At 35.0% G+C, this 24,824-nt stretch overlaps 1 protein-coding gene across 5 annotated transcripts in view; it reads left to right on the top strand.

The window, feature by feature from the left end:
- ERCC6L2 (ERCC excision repair 6 like 2) overlaps positions 1-24,824 on the top strand; it is a 154,115-nt gene that overhangs the window by 32,218 nt on the left and 97,073 nt on the right. For 4 of the 5 annotated variants that reach the window (XM_037056201.1, XM_037056202.1, XM_037056203.1 and 1 more), the window contains 5 exons: positions 620-742; positions 15,745-15,938; positions 19,578-19,739; positions 20,139-20,346; positions 24,630-24,770. In XM_037056201.1, coding sequence (XP_036912096.1) covers positions 620-742; positions 15,745-15,938; positions 19,578-19,739; positions 20,139-20,346; positions 24,630-24,770 — 828 coding nt within the window. Of the gene's footprint in view, positions 1-619; positions 743-15,744; positions 15,939-19,577; positions 19,740-20,138; positions 20,347-24,629; positions 24,771-24,824 lie in introns of those variants that run through there. The other variant, XM_037056204.1, reaches the window with a different exon arrangement.

Below are 24,824 nucleotides of genomic sequence, written 5' to 3'. Positions count from 1 at the left end.
ATTTTTATTGCTGTTTTCACATATTTTTACAGTTATACAAAGAAGTTAAGAAACTGGCCCACACATAGCTGCCAAGCGACTAATGTCCAATTGATTAACTATTTCTTGCTCTTCATTATATAAGGTTATGCTTCCTTTTTTGTATATCCTTCTCACTTGATTTTTTGAATGGTATATATATTGATGAATTAGCTTATCTTAAAATAACATTGTATTATTTCACCTATATTTACTAGGTAAACAAGTACACAAATTTATGAGTTCAACATTCTCCCCTGAAAAAATTTCTTTTTTTAACAAGGGAAAAAAAGAATATACACAGTTTATTCTAATAGAGAATATGAACAGTTAGTTTCCATGTATCAAAATAAATTAGATGATAATGTTCCAACTGATGAGATCAAGAAATAATTCATTGAGTAGGTAGAACTTATGAAAGAGATGGCATTGTGAGAATTTTTTTACTGCATTTGAGGATAACATGTATATTATACATTTATTTGTTAATGTGAATAAAGAAAACCAATACTAGGGCTTGTCACTAATTAGGTCATCAGTCATATAAGCAGTAAAATATTGTCCATCATGTTAAATATTGATTCAAAAGTTTTTTTTCCAGGTTATTTCATTTTTGGCTGCAGTTTTGCATAAAAAGGGAACTCGTGAGGATATTGAAAATAACATGCCCGAGTTTTTACTAAGAAGTCTGAAAAAGGAACCTCCTCCTTCAATAGCCAAAAAGGTGAGACATCTAGGAGCATATGTGTATAGCTCATGAAGCTTGCATTGCAAAAACAGAAAATTTTAAACATCACACATTATAGTATAAATTTCAAACATAAGAATTTAAAAACTTTATTAAGATAATTGTTTCAAATCTAATTTTTGAAGGATTGCTATTGTATCCTCAAGTTAAATATGATTGACTCTCAGAATGGCAAAATATAATTTCAGCTTGAACTTGTTTTGGGGTTTCAGTCTTTTGCTTGGCTAGATTTATATGATTTAGTTTGATTAATTTGTTAAATATCTGTGAATGTACATATAAAGTTGTATATGCACATATCATTGAACTTCATGGTACTGTTTTTATTTATGTGAGAATGGAAAGGAGACAGTTGTTGATATCAGTAGCAAAGGTGCAACAGTAACATTTAAAGTTGCTTAGAAAACCACATCCCTAAATATAAAACAAATTTTTCTTATACAAGTAACATTGAAGTTGGAATCAGAAAGACTAAGGTGTAGGCTGATCTCAGTCTCTCTGTATATGGGACAGTGAATGCTATTCATGTCCACATGTCAGCTTTCTCCTTTGGCAATCTGTTTCTAAATATCTTACGTGTGATTTTTATTAAAAAATAAGATCTTTCTAACAAAGTAATGAAATGCAAAAAAGTATACTATATTTATGTGTCTTACTTTTACATTCCTCAGCATTCAGGAAGCTGGATGGAAATGAAGACAGTGATTTTATGAAGTTATGGTTATATTATGGCCCTGAACCACCTTCCACAAGTTTTAAAAGAGGCTCTCATCCTGGCTGGTGTGGCTCAGTGGACTGAGTGCTGGCTTGCGAACCAAAGGGTTGTTGGGTTGATTCCCAGTCAGGACACATGCCTGGGCTGTAGGCCAGGTCCCCAGTTAAGGGTGCTCAGGAGGCAACCACACATTGATGGTTTCTCCCTCTCTTTCCCCCTTCCTTACTCTCTCTTTAAAAATAAATAAATAAGATAAAATTTTAAACAAAGAGGTTCTCTTATATAAGGTTGTTAAGTCCAGGTTTACTCTTGTGTGTTATTAGGGCTTTTCAGTGCAAAATTTTGAGAGATATTGGCTTACAACAGGAGTGTCCAACCTTGAGTTGTCTTGGGCCACACATTAAATACATTGTGATTCTTAATCACAAAAAAATCTTACAATGTTTTAAGTAAGTTTAAAATTTTGTGTTGGGCTGCATTCATAGCCATCCTGAGCTGTATGCAGTCTGTGAGCCACAGGTTGGGACACCCCCTGGAAGATGTTATAATTATTATTACTTTAAATTTTCTCTATTTTATTTAATAACATGAGTGGATCCTGCATGTCAAATTAAATTTGATCCTAAAAAACATTAGACTTAATGTGTTTTAAATTTCCAAGAGTCCAAGTGCTGTTTTTAGCCATGGAGTCAGTTGTTTTTGCTTCTGAATTTCAGTGTGGAGCTTATATATGTCTTATATATCACTTGTGACAATTAGCATAAGGGAGAGAAAAATTGGGAATATAATACTTTAAATATTTAAAATTAAAAAAATTAGAAAGAGCAAGAATGGGAGAAGAGAGAAGTAAAAAAATATTCATTTGATGGTGTGATGAAATATACTAGTACCTACTTTAATTAACATTAATGGCTGGGCTGCCTCTCTCCCCTTCCTCCCTGACCCCTCTCTGTGTATGTATGTGTATATATATTATACTATATATTACATATATGTTACTATATTATATAATATATAATATATTATATAATATATAATATATTACATATAATATTATATATTATATTATTGTATATTATATAACATATACATATTACACTATATATATGTGTGTAATTCCTTGCTATAATATGCATTGCTGTTTTTTCCACCTCCTTCAGTTAAATTCTTAATTCATTTACTCTATGTTTGGTCTTTTCTTGTATTTTAATAAATTTCATTAAGGCTATAATGTTCCTTTGAGTATTTATTTTGGCTTCATTCCATAGTTTTAGATATGTAGTCTTTTCATTATTCTCTTCTAAATTATCTCTGATTTTAGTTTTTGTTCTCTTTTACCTAAGTACTGTTAAAAAGGAAGTTTTAAAATTTTCTAGTGAGTCTGTAGTATGAGGTGGGCAAGTGCTGGGAAGGCTTCCTTCGCCTTTGTTGTCAATTGCATGTTTTGTTGCGTCAGATGAGGATCCATTGCTGACCTGACTTTTTTCCCTCGGAAAGGATTTTCTTCTTGTTTGAAAGTATGCAAGACTTTTTCTTTATTCATGAAATTTAGAACTCTTCTCAGCCCCAACACTCACTGTAGAATTCTTTCCAAAAAAAGTGCTCCTGCTTTAGAAAACTATACTCAGTACTTTGTGTAGGGGAGGTAGGGTACTGCTGCCAGAACCAGTTTCTCTGAAGGAAATGACTGGTGTCATGGTTCTCCCTTTAATAACTGCCATTTCTTTTGTTTTCTTAATTTCTCTTCCCAGTAGTTCATTGCTATTATATAGAAACACAGCTATATCAGTTTTGGTATGTTGATTTTATATACTGCAACTGTCCTAAAAATATTAGTTCTTATAGATCTTGATGGACTTTTGAGAGTTTTCTATATATAACATCATGTCATCCACAAACAGAGACCACTGTACTTATTTCTTGTTGATTTGGATGCTTTTATTTCTTTTTCTTACCTAATTGTCTTAGATAAGAGTTCTATGTTTAATAAAAGTGACCAAAGAGGGCATCTTCATCTTGTCACTGCTCTTAGAAGAAAATTTTTTAGCTTTAACCATTAACTGGGATGTTAGCCATGGATTTGTCACATATAGCCTTAATACTAAAATACATGTCTTCCATACCCTACTTGTTGAGAGGTTTTTTAAAATCATTAAAGGATGTTGAATTTTGTCAGATGCTTTTCTTACATCATATGCTGTTCTCACATCTACTGAGATGATCATAAAAATTTTACCCTTCATTGTATTAGTATGATGTTCCACATTTGTTGATTTGCCTATGTTGAATTATCCTTGCACCCCAGGAATAAATTCAATTTGTTCATGGTGTATGATCCTTTTAATGTACTGTTGAATTCTATTTGTTAATATTTTATTGCAGATTTTTACATCTGTGTTTATCAAAGATGTTGACCTATCCATTTCTTTTCTTGTAATATCCTCGTGTGGTTTTGGTATGCTGGCCTCATAAAATGAATTTGGAAGTGTTCCTTCATCTTTTATTATTTAGAAGAGTTTGAGAACAATTGGTATTCTTCTTTAAATATTTGATAGAATTCACTAGTGAAGCCATTTGGTCCAGGATTTTTCTTTGTTGGGAGATTTTTGGTTCCTGATTCAATCTCTTTACTAGTAATTAGTCTGTTCCGGATTTTCGATTTTTTCATGATTCAGTCTTGGTAGGTTGCATGTTTCTAACTATTTATTAATTTCTTCTAGGTTATCTAGTTTTTGTCATATATTGTTCATAATGGTTCCTAATGATCCTAGGTGTTTGTGTTGTCAGTCATAATGTCTTCTCTTTCATTTCTAGTTTTATTTATTTCAGTCAGCTTTCTTTTCTCTTAGTCTAGCTAAAGGTTTATTAATTTTTATCTTTATAAAAAACTACCCCTTAGTTTCAGTGATCCTTTCAATTGTCTTTCTAGTCTCTATTTCATTTATTTCCCACTCTGACTTTTGTTATTTCCTTTCTTCTAACTTTGGGTTTAATTTGTTCCTCATTTTCTAGTTTATTAAATTTTAAAGTTAGGTTCTTTTTTTATTTGAAATTTTTCTTTTTTTTCTTAAGGTCACCCTTATCTGAATGACCCTCTCTGTTGGAACTGCTTTTGCTGTACCCCCTAAGTTTTGGTGTGTTGTATTTCTATTTTCATTTGTTTCAATTTTTAAATTTTTTCTTTTGACCTGTTGGTTGTTCAGGAGCAAATTGTTTAATTTCCACATATTTGTGAATTTTTCAATTTTTCTCTTCTAATTGATTTCTAGTTTCATACGATATGGTTGGAAAACATACCAGATGTTTGATATGACTTCAGTCTTCTTAAGCTTTCTGACTTGTTTTTGTCAGGACTGACATATCATGTATCCAGGAGAATGTTTTCTGTGTGCTTGAGAAGAACGTGCATTCTGTGGCTGTTGGATAAGTGTTCTGTGTATGTCTCTTAGATCTGTGTTCTAATGTGTAGCTTCAGTCCATTGTTTCCTGACTGAGTTTCTGTCCAGCCAATTTGTCCATTGTTGAAAGTGAGGTATTGAATTCCCTTATTATTATTGTACTGCTATTGTTTTCTCTCTTCAAATCTATTATTATTTGTTTTATGTATTTAGATGTTTTGATGTTGAGTGCATAAGTATTTAAAATTGCTATAATTTCTCGGCAATGTGATTTTCTAATGACCTTCTTTGTCTCTTGATACAGTGTTTGGTTTAAAGTCTATATTGTCTGATATAAATAGAACTAACCCTGCTTATTTTGATTTCCATTTGCATGGAATATCTTTTTCCAATATTTCACTTTTAGTCTATATGTCCTTAAAGCTGAAGTCAGTCTCAGGTAAACAACATATACTTGGGTCCTGGTATTTTTGAAGTGTCCTGTTTCTTAGGTATAGGACACATCCCTCAGTTCTTCAAGTAAGTCAGTTCTCACCTGCTGTCACACTGTTCTGATCTGCTGGAAGTGTTCTCTAGGCACTTACCATGGTGATTTATTTATTTTTATTTTTTTGTTATTTTGTTTACTAGCATCAATAAATATATGTGTTTAGTTAATCATATGAGTTGTTCTGTAAGGGAAGTTTTGAATGGGATTACCACTCCTGTGTCACATTAGACCCTAGGAGTAAATCCCAACAAAAGTTACAATATTGTGTAATGAAATTCTTTTTTTTTAAATACTTTATTTATTTATCTTTAGAGGGGAAGGGAAGGAGAGAGGAAGAGACAACATCAATGTATGGTTGCTTCTCGTGCATCCCCTGCTGGTAACTGGCCTGCAACCCAGGCATGTGCCCTGACTGGGAATCGAACCGCGATTGTCTGGTTCGCAGCCCCGTGCTCAGTCCACTGAGCTACACCAGCCAGGGCTGTAATGAAATTCTTAAAAGAAAAGTTTGTACTGGTCGATTTAAAATTTTGTGCACTGTTAAACTTTTTTTTTCTTTTATTGATTCTAGAGAGGGGAGAGGAAGGAGAGAGAGGCGGGGAGAAACACTGATGTGAAAGAGAAACATCAGCAGTTGCATTTTGCATGTGCCCCGACTGGGGACCAAAGCCGCAACCCAGGCATGTGTCCTAACAGTCTATGAAATAGCTAGAGAAGAAATAAATTTCTTTATATTTATTATGTTAATGCCATAATTGCAGTGGAATCTTATAAAATTAATGTTGGTAGTCCTTGAAAACATCCTTTTAGTAAACCGAATGTCATACACTAAGGAGTGGGAGGTGTGTGTGTGTGTCGCATGATACATCTCATATACATTTTAAAACTTTTTAAGTGCAAATCATCTAAGAATGAGTAAATAGATGTTTTGTGCCAAGAATAAATTTTTCATCCATTATATGTTTTGAAACTATTTCTATTTATTTAAAAAATTTAGGTAATAAGTATATCTATATTTATAGCTTAAGAATTTCCTGTCTACCTTGAAAGTCTTTTGTACTCTGAAATTGCAAATAAATTCACTATGATTCTTTTATAATGTATATGATTTTATTTTATACATTTATACCTTGGTTTGAGCTAGAATTTATTTTGTTACAAGGAGTGATGTAATAATCCAGTTTTATTCTTTCCCCAGATGGTTAGCCAGTTATCTTCATGCCATTTATTGAATAAGCCCTGTTTTTCAAAATGATTTGAAAGGTCACTTTTGAATAAAATTAAACTAATTTATATATTTGGATCTATTTCTAGACATACTGTTCTGTGCTATTTATTTATTTGCTCATTTCTCTTTTAGTACTAAACAGTTAATTATTTTAGCTTTGAAAATATTTTATTTTTGGTAGGACTAGTTTCCCCGGATATTTTCTCAAATTTTGTCTAAAACTCTATTGATGTTTTACTTGGTATTACATTGAATTTATAGGTTTACATAAGGAGAATGAATATGTTTAGAGTATAGCTACTGCATATCCAAGAGTTATTTCTTGCCTCTCAAAATTTCTAGTTTTCTTCATATGACCCTGTTTCTTGTTCATTAAGTTTAACTAGGTGTTCTGTCTTTTTGGTTGCTACTACAAATGGAATTTAAAAATATATTTTCTAACTGGTTATGTTTTTGTATATGTTAAGGCCATATGTATTTTATAAATTCCACTTTCTTAATTATTTTACTGCTTATAATAGTCGTTTTACTGTTCATTTAGTTAGTTTACTCATGTTTTCTGTAAATCATTATAATTTTACTTGTCATTACAATTCTCATATATTATGTACTTGTTTAATTGCAGGATTTGACAGTTACGGATTTGCTATCCATTGGTGTAATATTGGTTTATAAGTTTCTCTTTTTATACACTCTTTCTCAAGGTGTAGTGATATTATCTTGCTGCTTTGCTAAAAAGGATTTAGAGGGGTTCCTGACTAGAGTGGATTCTGAACTTAAATTCTCATATATTAAATAACCAGAGTATACCAAAGAAAAGGTTATTAACCATGCACGATAGGGTGTGAATTAGATTGGGCATTTTAAAAGAATTGATTGTAAAGATTATTAGAGAGAATATTATTTAGAACTTTGTTATTTAGTTGTACACTTGTTATACAGTTGTCCCTTTGTGTGCATGGGTGATTGGTTCCAGAACTTCTTGTTGCTACCAAATCCACAGATGCTCAGGTCCATGATAGAATGACACGGAACAATGCATACAGTCATCCCTCCACATCCACCATTCCCAGCTGTAGATCAAAAGTTCTGTTTTTGATCTGTGGTTGGCTGAATCCACAGATATGAGTGAAACCTGCGTATACAGAGGGCCGGCTGCTTACTTATTGGAAATGATCAACATTCCAATTTATGGTCTGTAATTTTTCTCTATGAAGGTACATTTTTTTTCACTTCTATATTTTTCACTTCCCGCCATGTGAAACCTTTGTTACAGCTCAATTAGTATGGCATTGTCCTTTGAATATTCAGTGCTGTTCCTACCTTGGAATTGAAGTTCATGGTTTCACTTTATTTCTCAATTGAATACCTTTGTTTTCTAAGCATAATGCGAAGTACTGGAGTGATAGTGGTAAATAAAGTCACGTGTCTCAAGATCACGGGCTTTCTGACGTAAGGTGCTAACATCATGTACCATGGCAATTAAGAGTTTTGGACTTAGGCGTGGTTCAAATACTTACTTTGACAGTATGATCTTGGGCATATTTTTTAATATTTCTACACCTTAGTTTTTCATCTCTAAAAAGGAAATATTAAATAGTTCTACTTGATAGCATTTCTATGTAAAGTCCTTGTGTTAATGTCTGTAAACTACTTTGCAAGGTCATTGGCTCACAGTAAGTGCTCAATAATGGTAATGATATTGTTAATACTAACACTACTTCTACCACAAAAATCATCATATATGAAACATCTGTGGGTGTTTTATCACGATCCATACCACATCATTTTTGAAAGCATAGTGCATGAAGAATCAAACTTTAAAAAGCATGCACCTCAATAATTGAAGTAGACTTGTTGAAAGGCATGAAAAATAACTCAATATTCTCTAGTTGCACTGTTAAATATGACCTCTGTTAATTTGAATAACATTTAACTGAGCATATTTTAATTTATTTGTATTTTAGATTTAGTTTTATAAAATTGTTTCTTATCTTCAGAATAAGAAATAGAGTTGCTTTTTGTGTATTGACTTAGCAGTTAGACACTGCTTTCCATTTTATTGTTTGGCTTCCTCTGCTAAAGAAACGCTTGTTAAATAGATTATTATTCACAGCATGGTAGTAAACATTTAAAATTTTCTTACATACATTCTCTGGACCTTGCAACCAGCATTACTCAGTTCTCTGACTTCTTTTAGTATTAAAATGAGTTACTGAACCATTTGATTTACGTTTCATGATTTTGAAGACCAACAATGACTGTAAGAAATGTCTTAATTTTTAAACCTCTTCTGGAACCTTCAGGTTTCTGTTTCTAGAAAATCTTTAGATCCATGAATCTTTGATGAATGACCCCCGAAGTGGAAAACCACTCAAAATGTTCAAATGGAATTTGTTCCAACAATTTTCATCTTGTGTTATATAAAAAATGGGGGAGTTGGGGAGATACTATAATTGGGGTTAGTTCTTAGAGCCCCAATGTTATATTTGAAAATAGGAGAAAATGGAAGTCATGGCATGATTTCAAAAATATTTTAGGCAAATCAAGTATGGTGAGAAAGGACTTAACAGTACAAATGATCGGGAAAATGATTTACCATGGCATTATTTAGAACTTGTTTGCTGCCCAGTTTTAAGACCTGTAGACTTTAAAAGTTAAACATAAATAAAGTTTAATAAATGAAATCAAATTTAAAAAATAAAGTACTTATAGTATATACTTGATGGTGGTGCAGGGAAAAGGAACTTTCATATTTAGTAAGTTAATCTTGTGTTCTTTTTCTTCTTTCCCTTTCCAAAGCAGTAACAGATTTGACATCTTGTAGTTGACAAATGGCATAGCTGAAATATTTCACAGAAGAGAGTGAAGGAGTAGAGTAGTATTGTATTCTTTTGTTGTTGTTAAATTGAAATTGTTCAGTATGTTTAATTGGCTCATTATATCAAGTAGGACAAGTATAAAACTTTAGAAAAGAAACTTATAACCCTATTAAGTATAATAGCTTAGGAGTAGTGAGAATAGTGAGAAATAAAAACATTAAAATGGTTGATGACAACAGGATTTAGGGTTGATATAAGAAAGGTCAGTAGAACTTCAAAACATTCATGTGGAGACTAAACAGAGGTAATCGATCATTTTGATGAGGACTGCTCTAGCGGAGGCTTAGGGCAGGAGTTGCACTTAACATGAGTTCAAGAGAGGACAGGAGGTAAGTCAGTAGAAATAAATATTGATAACTCCAGAGGATCATTGTTATAAAGGAAGTAAAGCAATGGAGGAAAGCTAGAGAGAAATATAAGGTTAAGGAAGAGGTTTTTCTGGGATTCTTTTTTTTTATCCTGGGAAATATTAAAATATGTTTGCTTGTAGATGGATGTTAATTAAAAAGGGAAAACTAATCCTGCAGGGGAGATTGCAGGTAATTTCTCCAGCATTGACTTTAGGTTGGTAAGAAGATAAGAGCTATTGTATACATTCAGATTTTAACAGTGCAACTAGAGAATACTGAATTATTTTTCATCTCTTTCAACATAGTGATTAGACATTATAGAATTTATGAAGTGATCACCCTGACAAATCTAGTACCTATATGACACCTTACAGAGTTACTGCAACATTATTGACTATATTCCCTATGCTGTACTTTACATCCCCTTGACTGAATGTAAAGGGGATTTCATAACTGGAAATTTGCACATCTTAATCTCTTCCCCCTTTTTACCCATCTCCTCAATCTTTCTCTAGTCTGGTAACTACCAAAATGTTCCCTGTATCCGTGTGTGTGTGTTTCTGTTTTGCTTGTCCATTTATTTTGTTTTTCAAATTCCACATTTAAATTAAATCATAGCATATTTGTGTGTCTTACTTCACTCACAATACCCTCGAGGTCCATTCATGTTGTTGCAGATGGCAAGATTTAAATCTTTTTTATGGCTGAATAATATTCTGTTGTATATTTGTACCATTTCTTTTTTATCCATTTATCTACTGATGAACACTTAGGGCGCTTCCATATCTTGGCTATTGTAAATAATGCTGCAATGAACATATGGATGCGCTCATCTTTTCAAATTAGTGTTTTGGGTTTCTTTGGATAAATACCAAGAAGTAGTCTATTTTGTCTGATATAAGTATTGGTGCCCCAGATTTTTTTTTTCATTTCCATTGTCATGAAATATTTTTTCCATCCCTTTACTTTCAGTCTGTGTGTGTCTTTCCATCTGACGCGAGTCTCTTGTAGGCAGCATGTGTAAGGATCTTGTTCTCTTATCCATTCAGCCACCCTGTGTCTTTTGATTGGAGCATTTTATCTATTTACATCTAAAGTAATTGATAGATATGTAGTTATTGCCATTTTATTATTCATATTTTTATCTTTTTCTTATTTCTTTAAGAAGTCTCTTTAACATTTTTTGAACTACTGGTTTGGTGGTAATGAACTACTTTAGCTTTTTATTGTCTGGGAAGCTTTTTGTCGGTCCTTTGATTCTAAATGATAGCCTTGCTGAGTAGAGTAATCTTTGTTGTAGGTCCTTGCTTTTCATCACTTTGACTATTTTGTGCAGTCCCTTTTAGCCTTCAGAGTTTCTGTTGAGAAATCAGCTGAATCGGTCTTATGGGAGCTCCCTTTTAGGTAACGACATTTCTCTGCTGCTTTTGAGAGTTTCTTTGTCTTTAAACTTTTGCATTTTACTATGATGTGTCTTGGTGTGGGCCTCTTTGATTTCATCTTGTTTGGGATTCCCTGCGCTTCCTGGGATTGTATGTCTGTTTTCTCTTCTAGTTTAGGGAAGTTTTCCATTATTATTTTTTCAAACAAGTTTTCAATTCCTTGCTCGCTTTCTCTTTCTGGTACCCTTATTATGTGAATGTTGGTATGCTTGATGTTGTCCCAGGGGTCCCTTAAACTATCCTCATTTTTTTAGATTCTTTTTTCTTTTTTGCTGTTCTGATTGGGTGTTTTCTGAGACCTTAGTTTCCAAGTTGCTGATTCAATCATCTGCTTCATCTAATCCAGGAGTGTCAAACTCATTTTCACCGAGGGCCACATCAGCCTCACAGTTGCCTTCGAAGGGCTGAATGTAGTTTTAGGACTATATAAATGTAACCACTGCTTAACAGTTAAGCGAGAGCTCGGTGCTGCCACTGGGTAGAAACAAGGTGCTGGGCCAGAAAAAACAAGGTGGATTCAGCCCACAGGCCTTGTGTTTGCCACCTGAGATCTAATCTGTTAATTCCCTATAATGTATTCTTTATTTCAGTTATTGTATCTTTCATTTTTGACTGGTTCCTTTTTTGTTTTCTACTTCTTTGTTAAAGTTCTCCTTGAGTTCATTGAGCGTCCCTATAACCAGTGTTTTGAACTCTGCATCTGTTGGAAAATTTGTCTCCATTTTGTTTAGTTCTTTTTTATGGAGTTTTGCCCTGTTCTTTCATTTGGCCATGTTTCTTTGTCTCCTCATTTTAGCTGCTTTCCTGTGTTTGTTTCTATGTTTTAGGTAAAGCCGCTGCATCTCCCGGTTTTAGTAGAGTGGCCTTATGTAGTAGTTGTCCCTTGGGGCCCAGTGGCACAGTCTCTGGTCACCTGAGCTAAGTGCACCAGATCTGTGCCTATATGGGTTGTGCATGCCCTCCTATCTTAGCTGAACCTCATTTGCTCTTGGGACATCACTGGGAGGGATTGACCCTCAGGCTTATTGGTTGTGAAGACTGGCCATGATGACTACAATGGGGGAGCTATTGTGCAAAGTCTGAACCTATAGGGCAAGATTCACTTTAGTGGGGCTCTGGTGCCTGCTGAGTCTTCCCTTTTGGTGTGTCATCTGTGGAGGTAGTTGGTGGTGCTCTGGGGTGGTTTGAAGCTGTCCACCAGGTGTGTTGGTTTTCAAGCCTCTTGAGAGAGGCTCTGGTACAGATCAAGGTCATCTACTGCCTGTGCCCTGCTCAGGACTGTCTACTGCCTGTGCCCTACACTTACGCAGATGGTTGACTCTTGTGCCAGGACTGGAGGTACATGGGAGAGGCTAAGCCATGAACTGAGTCCAGCTGCTGCTTGGGGCTGCTTAGCAAGAGGTACTCAGCATACTGAGACCAGGTGTTGCTTGTTTGGGGTTTGTGAATCTTTGAGAGATTTTAGAAAAATCTGCACCATGGGCCAAGAAAGATTGTATGGAAAAGCTACTGTAGTCAGCTTGGGTAGGCCTGAAAGTTGGGTGTGGCAGAATCTCAGAATTATTAGTATGGGGTGAGTGGTTGATGGAGGCTCATATATGGCCTGCATGGGTAGAGTGCTCAACAAAGGAACAATGGCCTCTGTCAGGGAGAAAGCTGCTTCTCCAACCCACATTCTATAGCCAGACAATTCAGTTCCTTCCCATATGTCCCTGGTGCCTTTCAAAATGCTTCTCCAGCACTGGAGCTTAGAGTGAGTGAGTCCATCAACAGTAAGTCCATGTGTATGCCCTTTAAGAAAAATGCCTGAGGCTCCAGCAGCCCTCCAGCTCACTCAGCTATAATCTTTGCTAGTTTTCATAGCCAAAAGTTATGGGGACTTCTTTTCCAGGAACTGGAAACCTGGACTGGGGAGTCTGGTATGGGGCTGGGGCTCCTTGCTCCTCAGAGGGACTTCCTCAACCCAGATACCATTCCTGATTTTTAACCCACACACGTGGGTGTGTGAGCAATCCATTCAGGGTCTCTACCAGTTCCTTTCCTACCAGTCCCAATGTGATTTCCTCAGTATGTCCTTAATTACAGAACTTCCGTTCAGCTAGACTTTAGGCAGTTTCTGATAATGATTGTTCTGTAGTTTAGTTGTAATTTTGATGTGGTCATGGAAGGAGGCAAGCACAGCAGTTACCTACTCTGCCATCTTGACTAGAAGCTTCCAAGTTTTCTTCTAATTGCTTTGATTTTTTTTAAAGTTTTATTTATTTATCTTTAGAGGGGAAGGAGAGAGGGAGAGAAACATCAATGTATGGTTGCCCTTCCTGCATCCCCTGCTGGGAGTTGGCCTTCAGGGAACCAGCCTGCAACACAGGCATGTGCCCTGACTGGGAATCGAACTGCGATCGTCTGGTTCGCAGGCCTGTGCTCAATCCACTGAGCTACACCAGCCAGGGCCTGCTTTGATTTTTTTAGGTCTTCAACTGACAGTATCTGAGAAAGGGGGAAAGGAAGTGGATTAGGGCATAGTCCCCAACCTTTTTGGTACCGGGAACCAGTTTCATGGAAGACAATTTTTCCATGGTTGGTCGGGGGTTGGTTTGGGGATGATTCAAGCGCATTATATCCAAGATTACTTCCTGCTGTGTAGCTCAGTTCCTAACAGGCCTGGACTGATACTGGTCCACAGCCTGGAGGTTGGGGACCCTTGGACTAGGGAAATAAAAATGAATGAGAGCTGTGGAAGACCACATATTTCAAGAAAAATACCTGGACTGCTTTGCATATTTATTTTACCCACTTGACCCTTGAAGTTGTAATTAAGATCCTGATTATACCTTTTCTGTTTTGTAAAATTACTTCTCTTTTATCTCTCAACTGCTTTTTGGGGAGACAAATAAAAAATAGTTTTTCCTTTGAACAGGTTAAGTATCTATTTTGTCCTAATAAAGGCTAAGTAAACAATAAAGGTGAACAGAATGGAGAACCCAGAAATAAACCCAAGGCTCTACAGGCTATTAATATTTGACAAAGAGGGCAGCAGCATAAAATGGAGTAAAAATAGCCTCTTCAACAAATGGTGTTGGGAGAACTGGACAGCTATGAGCAAAACAATGAAACTCGAGCACCAACTTACAACATACACAAAAATAAATCCAAGGTGGATAAAAGACTTACATATAAGTTGTGACACCATTAAAGTCCTAGAGGAGAACATTGGCAGGAAAATCTCAGATATTCCATGCAGCAACATTTTCACTTTATGTCCCTAGAGGAAGGGACATAAAAAAAATAATAAACAAATGGAATTTCATCAAAATAAAAAGCTGCATGGCTAAAGAAACAGCATTAAAATAAAAAGAGAACCAACCATATGGGAAAATATATTTGCCAGTTATACCTCAAACAAGGGTTTGATCTCCAAAATATATAAAGAACTTACACGACTCCACTCTAAGAAGACAAGCAACTCAATTAAAAAATGAGCAAAGGACTTGAACAGACACTTCTCCAAGGAGGCCATACAGATGGTCCAGAGACACATGAAAAGATGCTCAGTATTGCTAGCTACCAGAGAGATGCAAGTTAAAACCACAATGAGGTACCACTTCACACCAGTCAGAATGGCCATCATAAACAAAGCAACAAACACCAAGTGTTGGATAGGTTGTGGAGAAAAGGGAACCTTAGTGCACTGTTGGTGGGATTGCAGACTGGTACAAACTCTATGGAAAACAGTATGGAATTTTCTCAGAAAACTAAAAATGGATCTGCTAGGATTCCACTTAGAATTATATCCTAAGAACCGCAGAACACCAATCCAAAAGAACCTATGCACCCCGATGTTCATAGCAGCACAATTTACAGTAGCCAACTGTTGGAAGCAACCTAGGTGCCCATCAGTAAATGAGTGGATCAAAACACTATGTTACATTTACACAATGGAATTCTATGCAACGGAAACAAAAATAGGAGCTCCTACCCTTTGCAACAGCATGGATGGAACTGGAGAGCATTATGCTGAGGGAAATAAGCCAGGCGGTGAAAGACAAATACCATATGATCTCACCTTTAACAGGAACCTAATCAAAAAAGCAAAATATAACCAAAGACACTAAAATGGAGAACAGGCTAACAATGACCAGAGAGGAGAGGGGAGAGGATAATGGGTGAAAAGCGTGAAGGGTTTACAGGAACAAGTATAAAGGACACTTGGACAATAACAAGTGTGGAAGCAGGAGAAGGAAGCGGAGGGGGCTGGAGTGGTGGGGAGGGACTGGGTGAAAAAGGCAGAAAACTGTACTTGAACAATAAAAAAATAATAATAAAGGGGTTTTTTAATGATCTTCTACCTCCAGATATATTCAATTTCTCAGTTGTATTTGTTATTATTAACTTAAGTGTCAAAAATTAAAGATAACACTTTGATATTCTGGATTTCTTTCATTTTTAGAAAATATAATATTGCTTTTTTTTTAGATGTTCTTAATAGTTGCTCCTCTTTCTGTCCTCTACAACTGGAGAGATGAACTGGACACCTGGGGATATTTCAGAGTCACCATTTTACATGGTAATAAAAAAGACAATGAACTGATTCGTGTAAAGCAGAGGAAATGTGAAATTGCTCTAACAACTTATGAAACGCTGCGCTTATGTCTGGATGAACTTAACAGGTAATGGCAATGGCAATGATTGCATTATTATTTTGCTTACATCAATTGTATTTATCCCTTTATTTTGTAACTTTTTAAAAGCTCTAAGTATTGTTTGACATAATTTATTTTAAGTATATTTTATTGATTATGCTGTTACAGTTGTCCCTTTTTTTCTCTTTATGTCCCCCTGCCCTTCACCCCCTTTTCCCACCAGCATTCCTCCCTTTTAGTTTATGTACACAGGTCATACATACAAGTTCTTTGGCTTCTCCATTTCCTATACTATTCTTAACCTCCCTTTGTCTATTTTGTACTTACCACTTATGCTTCTTATTGCCTATACCTTTTCCCCCATTCTCCCCCTTTCCTTTCCCCACTGATGACCCACCATGTGATGTCCATTTCTGTGATTCTATTACTGGTCTAGTTGTTTGCTTAGTTTGATTTTGTTTTTGTATTTTAGATTCAGTTATTGATAGTTGTGAGTTTGTTGTAATTTTTTGTTCATAGTTTTGATCTTCTTTTTCTTAGATAAGTTCCTTTAACATTTCATAGAATAAGGGCTTGGTAATGATGAACTCCTTTAACTTGACCTTCTCTGGGAAGCACTTTATCTTCCCTTCCATTCTAAATGATAGTTTTGCTAGATAGAGTAACCTTGCATATAGAAAGTCCTTACCTTTCAAGACTTTTTGAATACTTCTTTCCAGCCCCTTGTTGCCTGCAACATTTCTTTTGAGAAATCAGCTAATAATCTTATGGGCACTGCTTTGTAGGTAACTCTCTTCTTTCTTCTTGCTGCTTTTAAGATTCTCTCCTTATCTTTAATCTTGGGTAACTTAATTATGATGTGTCTTGGTGTGTTTCTTCTTGGTTCCAATTTCCTTGGGACTCTCTGAGCTTCCTGGACTTCCTGGAAGTCTATTTTCTTCACTATATTGGGGAAGTTCTCCATTATGTTTTTCATATAAGTTTTCAAGTTCTTACTCTTCCTATTCTCCTTCTGGCCCCCCTATGATGTGGATGTTGGAACATTTAAAACTGTCCCAGGGGTTCCTAATCCTCTCCTCATTTTTTAGAATTCTTGTTCCTTCATTCTGTGCTGGTTGAATGTTTATTTCTTCCTTCTGTTCAGAATTGTTAATTTGATTCTCAGTTTCCTTCTTTTCACTATTGGTTCCCTGTATATTTTCTTTATTTCACTTTGCTTAGCCTTCACTACTTCCTCTATGTTATGTTTGTACTCAATCATTTCTTCAAACATCCTGATTACCAGTGTTTTGAACTTTGCACCTGATTGGTTGGCTATCTCCTTATCGCCTAGTTCTTTTTCTGGAATTTTGATCTGTTCTTTCATTTGGGTCATATTTCTGTGTCTTGATGCAACTGTTATGTGGTAAGGGGTGGAGCCTTAGGTATTTGCCAGGGCAGGGCAAAACAGTTGACTGCGTCGTGGCACTGTACACTGGGGAGGGGTCAGAAAGGAAACAGTGCCTCTTGCTCAGCTCTCACCTGTTTTCAGTCACTTCCCCTGCTACCCACAAGCAAATTGAGCTCCTTCTCCTTCTACTAGCTCTGGGCTGTCTTTGTTGTTGTTCCTCAAGTTTTGTAGGGGTAGGGTTAGGCTGTTTGTTTGAAATGTTTCTATCTTTCTTAGGTAGGCCTGTATGAACTTCCCTCTCAGGACTGCCTTTACTTGTGTCCCATAAGTTTTGGGTTGTTGTGAGTTCATTTTCATTTATTTCCGGAAACATTTTGATTTCTTCCCTAATTTCATTCTTGACCCATTCATTGTTTAATAGCATGCTGTTCAATGTTCATGATTTTGAGTGTTTTGGGTTTTTTCCTTGTGGTTGGTTTCTAGCTTCATTCCCTTGTAATCCGAGAAAATGTTTGGTATGATTTCATTTTCTTGAATTTGTTGAGGCTTCTTTTGTGTTCTATCATGTGGTCTGTCTTTGAAAATGTTCCATGTGCATGTGAGGAGAATGAGTATTTTGCTTCTTTGGGATGAAGGGCTCTATGAATATCAGTTAAGTCCATTTCATCTAGGGCGTTGTTCAGTGCCACAATGTCTTTGTTGATTTTTTTGGAAGATCTGTCTATTTCGGACAATGGAATGTTAAAATTTCCTACTATAATTGTGTTGCTGTCAATATCTTTTTTAAAGTCCTCTAAGATTTTCTTTATGTATTTGGGTACTCTTATGTTGGATGCATGGATATTTACAATGTTTATGTCTTCTTCATGGATTTTTCCCTTGAGTATAAGGAAGTGACCTTCTGAGTCTCTCTTTATGGCCCTTTTTTTGAAGTCTGTTTTGTCTGATACGAGTATTATTACCCTGGCTTGTTTTTTCTGGCTGGTGCACACTCTTTCTGGGGCTGTGGGGGTATGCAGGGCCTTTTGTGCCACCTCAAGATCACCACACAGCTGGGTGGGGAGGAGGCTGGAGTAGCTGCTGCAGGAGATTTCCCCAAACAATGTCTTTTTTCCCTTTTTCTTTTTGAGAAATTCTTCCTTCTCGAGCCTGCCACTCTACACAGAAGCCTGGCCTCTTACAGTGCCCAATTCTCCAACCAGACTGGGTACTATCCGTTTCAGGGCCCATCACAGCCCAACTCTCAACTCTCCTCAGCTGGTGTCCACAGACTCAGTGGTACTCACAGCCCCTGTGTGTTTGCCAATTAGTCCTTATTCCCTTCTCTGCAACTTCAAGCAACCAGGTCTCTTCCGGTTTTGTTCAAACGTTGTTTAGCAGGGGAGGGAGCCATTGACCTGGCTATCTTACCATGAGCCCTGTGGCAGACCTGGTTGGCACTGGGCCTGGGGCTACAGCCACCCTGGTCCCTGCACTAGTCCCAGGAACCTTATTGTCCCGAAGCACTCTCCTTACCCTCTGATTTTTCAGTGTCTGCTACAATTTTTGGCCTGCTATCTTCATATATGCTGTAGTACTGTCGGCTGTTTGCTCTGTTCCTCTGTAGATCAGCTAGGTTTTTCTCCCATGTGTAGGGAGAAGTGGAATCTCCTCCCTCCTACCTTACTGCCATCTTCCCTCTCTGGCATCATTCTTAATGATGCTCAAAATCTCCAATTAGCCTGGAACCTGTGTCCTTTGGATATGCCCCCATTTATCTTTGAACATCTGTGCTACACACTTGAAATGAACATTTCTCCATGGGTTGCTGGTTCCTTTTAGTGGATTGACGTCTATGGGTGCTCATTGCTACTGTGATAACAATCAATTCTAAACCTTTTTAGCAGATAGAGCTACATAATATACCTTTTGAAATCATGAGTTTATATTGATATTTACATTCAGATTTAACATTGCAAGTATTGCTTCCTATATGTTATATTTATTTCTCTTATTAATTTCATTTTTGTCATTTTAGTAATGTTTCAATGAGTTTTTTTTTTAATTTCACCATTATTACATAGATTGTCTATACCCTTTTGCCTCCATATACATTTTATTTTCATGGATTGTCCTAACTGTGACCATTTAACTAACTAGGTAAGAATGCTATCATCAGAGAGTAGAGAGGAAAAAAACCTCCAAAATTTTGATAGAGAAAGCTGCTTTCTAAAATTGTATAGGCTGAAAAAAGGATGTTTGTTTAACCTTTCCCTTTTTTTGTTATCACTTAATAGTTTAGAATGGTCAGCTGTCATTGTGGATGAAGCTCATAGAATCAAGAATCCAAAGGCTAGAGTAACAGAAGTTATGAAAGCTTTAAAGTGCAATGTTCGCATCGGCCTCACTGGAACCATTCTTCAGAACAACATGAAAGAACTGTGGTGTGTTATGGACTGGTGAGTGCTAACACTTTCTTTTCTTATTTAATACATCTTTAACTTAATGTTACCTTGTTTGCTAACTATTAGTTTCTGGGGGAGGAAAATATAGTTATTTGTCTGTTTACAGAAGTGCTTGACCCCAAACATGGTATACAAACTAGAGTCTTATGAAAACCTATCTTTACTCTTGTTCCCTGAATTAAATATCTGAACTAATTTACCAATTTTATTGTCATCTTATAGTTATTTACTGAAAATGTCATAAAGAAAGAATGTTATGTTTACTTGCCTTTTGCTATTGCTATCATTAACCAATAGGTGACTTAAGTCTATTTTTTAGAAGCAAAAAGAAGCCAATGTTTTTTTTTAGGTAATTTAATAAAGCCCTAACGTGTTTTTAATGCCTTGATAAAGGGCTGTACCAGGACTTTTAGGTAGCAGGATCTACTTCAAGAAGCAGTTTTCTGATCCAGTAGAACATGGTCAGAGACACACTGCAACAAAAAGAGAGCTAGCTACTGGCCGAAAGGCCATGCGAAGGCTTGCAACAAAGATGGCTGGATGGTTCCTCAGGCGTACCAAGGCTCTCATCAAGAATCAGCTGCCTAAGAAGGAAGACCGGGTGAGAACTGCATTTGTATATATTATTTCTGAAAATAATATATGTTTTATTATTTTTGAAAAAAATATTTTCAAGAGAAAGTCTGTCTCCTGTGATATTTTTTGAATATAGTTTTTTGCCTTTTACTTGGTGTGAAAAAAATTGTTTTATGCAGAATTTTAGAAAACCACAAGCCCAATCATTTTCCTTACTACCTTTACTTACCTGTCCACTAACAGGTATATTATTAGTATGTATTAAACTCATTTTTCTTGTTTTAGAACAAAATACTTTCTATGTAATTCTTCCTCAATGAAGAAAGAAGAATTTTTCTCCCTAATGTGTTTTCTGTTTGTATTTTGGAATTTCTATACTGTCTACTGTCTACAACTCAGTTTATTCTTTCATACCTTAACTCTAGCTACAAGACCAAACTCATTGAAAATTTTTTATTATAGATTTGTTTCTTGTAGAATGCTATTTGCAGTGACACAACTAGCCTAATTTTACAACTTTGTAGGAAAATTACAATTGAATTCCACTCACTGTTTAAGGAGATTTGAGGAGTTGACCTTAGGAGGATGTTTTTTAATATAGTAGCTCTTTTTTATAGTTTTTATGTGGTTCTTCTAGCTCAGACAATAAACTAAAGATTCCATAAATTGCTGTAAACTAAATCTAACTAATGTTGTCCCAAATAAGGGCAATCCTATCAATACCCTCTAGTCTTAGGATATCCTGTTGATCATTACTTTAAAAGACAGACTTGCAAAAAAAATATGATACTGATCTGCAAGTTGGGAAACTGATATAACACTTGACTTTGATTTAAAGCAAATATTATTGAATTTGAAAACTTCATGAACCTCTACTTTTTAAAACTGTTTTGTGAAATTTAATGTATATTATTTAGTTGTCTGTCTAGTAGGAACAACAAGCCATAAAAATATAAAAAGAAAGTTGCACAAAAAAGTTTGGAGATAGGGCTCTGAAATCAAATACCATAGGTTTGAATCCTCGCTCTTCTGCTTATGAGTTTTGACTTTGAACAGTTTGCTAAGTCTCTCAAACCTTAGTTTCCTTATCACTTAAATGGGAAAGATGATAACAGTGCCTGCCTCATGTTATTGCTCTAAAATGCGTGACATGAAAGAAGTGTTCAGTAAATGTTACTACATGTTTTAATAATACCAACTGAACAATAAAATAATACTTAGGAGTGAATTTAACCAGGGGAGTAAAAACTAAAAACTAAACTATTTAACTAAAAACTATAAGACACTGATGAAAGAAAATGAAGAAATCACAGATTAATGGAAAGGTCTCATGTTTGCAGATTAAAAGAACTAATATTGTTAAAATTATTTCAAACTATACTATGAAGCTATAGTAATCAAAACAGCATGGTACTGGCATAAAAATAGACACATAAACCAAAGGAATAAAATTGAGAGCCCAGAAATAAACCCATGCATATACAGTCAACTAGTATTTGACAAGGGAGCCAATAATACTCAATGGAGAAAAGATAGTCTTTTAAATAAATGACTGGGTATTCACATGTGATAGAATGTTATTGGACTCCTGTTTTATATTACTCACAAAAAATTAACTCAAAATGGGTTAAAGACTTAAATATAACACCTGAAACCATAAAACTAGAAGAAAACAGGGAAACAGCTCCTTGACATTGGTCTTGGAGGTGATATTCTGGATATGACACCAAAAGCACAAGTGAAAATAAACAAACAAGACTATATCAAAATAAAAACTTCTGTGCCACAAAAGAAACAATCAACAGAATGAAGAGGCAGCCCACAGAATGGGAGAAAATATTTGCAAATCATCTATCTGATAAGAGGTTAATATGCAAAATAAAGGGTTTATACAACTCTATAACAATAATAATCTACTTAAACACTGATCTCATCTGAGTAGACATCTTTTCTCCAGAGAATACATACCAATGGCCAACAGGTACATGAAAAGATGCTCAACATCACTGATCATCAGGGAGATGCAAACCAAAACCACAGTTCAACATTACCTCATGCCTGTTAGAATGGCAATATAAAAAAAGACAAGCATAACGAGTGTTGGTGATCATGTGAAGGAATGTGACGCCTGGTGCACTGTTTGTGGGAATGTAGACTGGTAGAATTACTATGGAAAATCCTACGGGAGTTCCCCCCAAATTAAAACTAGGACTACCATATGCTCCAGCAGACCCACTTTTGAATATATATCCAAAGGAGATAAAATTACTCTTATAGAGATACATGAAGTCCCATGTTTATTGCTGTTATTCACAGTAGTAAAGGCATGGAAACAACATTAAGTTTCTGTTGACAGATGAATGGATAAAGAATTTGTGAGATATAGCTATAGATATATAATGGAATATTATTCAGCTATAAAAAAGAAGGAAATCTATAATTTGTGAAAACATGGCTGGACCTTGAAGTCATTGTGCTAAATGAAGTAAGTCAGACAGAGAAAGAAAATACTGTACAATCTCATCTGTATGTACAATATTTATTTTCAAAAGCCACACTCATAGAAACAGAGTAGAGTGGTGATTGCCAGGGCCTAAGGGTCAGGGGAAATGGATAGATGTTAGTCAAAGGGTACAGCCTTCAATTATAAGATGAAGAATTTCTGGGGATCTAATATATAGCATAGTTACACAACATAGACTATTGTTAGCAGTACTATAGTGTATATTTCAAAGTTGCTAACCACATATATTTTAAATGTTCTAACCACAAAAAAATTAAAATGTCATTATGTGAAGTAATGTATATGTTAACTAACCTTGTTGTGGTAATAATTTTATAATATGTGTATGTATGAAATTGTCACATTGTACATCTTAAACTTACACAATGTTGTATGTCAACTATATCTCAATAAACCTGGGAAAAATAATAACTCATAATTCCCTCCATACCTTAATCATCAATGCTCATCTTCTATATCCTCTGTTTTATTTTTATATGTACTTTTGTATTCAATACAGTCAAGATATAGCTAATATATTATATATACCGTATTTTTCGGGCTATAACATGCACCTAGGTTTTAGAGGAAAACAGGAAAAAATTTTTGAAACAAAAAATGTCATAAAATATTTAATAGCATAAATAGCATAATATTTCACCAGTGTAAATGTAAAACTATATTTGGACTATAAGATGTACCCCCATTTTCCTCCCAAATGTGGGGGGGTGTCTTATAGTCCAAAAATGTGTTTGTTTTGTTTTTTTGTTTGTTTTGTTTTTTTTTTAATCTAGCATTGTTTTACATAGACATCTCTGTATTTGCTCAGATGTACATGTTTGTCATTTTTTACAGTAATATTTTATTGTAGTGATATACACATATAACTATTTATGAATAAATGGCTTTTCCCTATTGTTCACATTACTCAAAGCCCTATTTTGGGTATATTTAGATTTATGACCCCAGTTATATATAGTTATAGCTAGAAGAATTTCACCAATTTCCAGTACTTCTGGAAGCACAGTGTAAATTTTATCCCCTGAAACTTAGGGCATTATTTTATAATCTTTTTTTCTCTTTTTGAAATTGGGCACAAACTAGCAACTTGTAATTGCTTTTATGGATATTTACCTAACTCTTATCGTTACTAATCTTGGTGATTTATAGAAAGATAGTAAATACAAATGCTTTAGCTTGTTTGCAATAATTTTAAGCTTTTAATATTTTTCTAAGTTTTTCAAATAATTCTGTAATTATAAATCTTACCATTGTTCTAAACTTTTCCATTGTTTTTTATCTAGTTTCTGATTTGACCTAAATTTTACTAATTTATTTGCATGGTAGACTAATAATGTGGAACCCTGAAAACACCCACAATTTTGAGAAATATACAGGGTGATGCAAAAGTAGGTTTACAATTGTTTGAATGGAAAATAATATAATTAATAAATAATAACACAAGAATAAACTCTGTATTTTGCAGACTCACAACTATAAACATACTTTTCCCCACCCTGTAAAGGGAAATCTCATAAGTTGTTTTCTTCATGTTTTGATTTCTCTTAATTAAAAAAAGCAAACTCTTTGAGATATATTTGAAAATAAAGTTATAATTTGTATAGTTTTGGCTACCATGTTGGCAAAAATATAGATTTCTAAGAAATTATTATAATCATGTATCTAGAAGAATAATTTAGTTTATGAGCAATTTTCACTATTGCAAGCTATGAAGTTGGATGGGCATTGTGATTATTATCTCTATAGAAAAAATACTAATAACTCTCTTGTGTTTTCCTTGGCAGATGGTGTATTGTTCTCTAACAGACTTTCAGAAAGCTGTCTATCAAACGGTATTAGAAACAGAGGATGTGACTCTGATACTTCAGTCTTCTGAGCCTTGTACCTGCGGTAGTGGCCGAAAAAGGAGAAATTGTTGTTATAAGGCAGGCATTTTAGTTTTATATTTTTACTATCCTATTTTAATTACGTAGTGCTCT

Source organism: Sturnira hondurensis, unplaced genomic scaffold (assembly GCF_014824575.4).
Source record: "Sturnira hondurensis isolate 20B ecotype Veracruz unplaced genomic scaffold, ASM1482457v3 Scaffold0008860, whole genome shotgun sequence".
Taxonomy (NCBI): domain Eukaryota; kingdom Metazoa; phylum Chordata; class Mammalia; order Chiroptera; family Phyllostomidae; genus Sturnira; species Sturnira hondurensis.
This window is presented reverse-complemented; position numbering and strand designations above follow the sequence as displayed.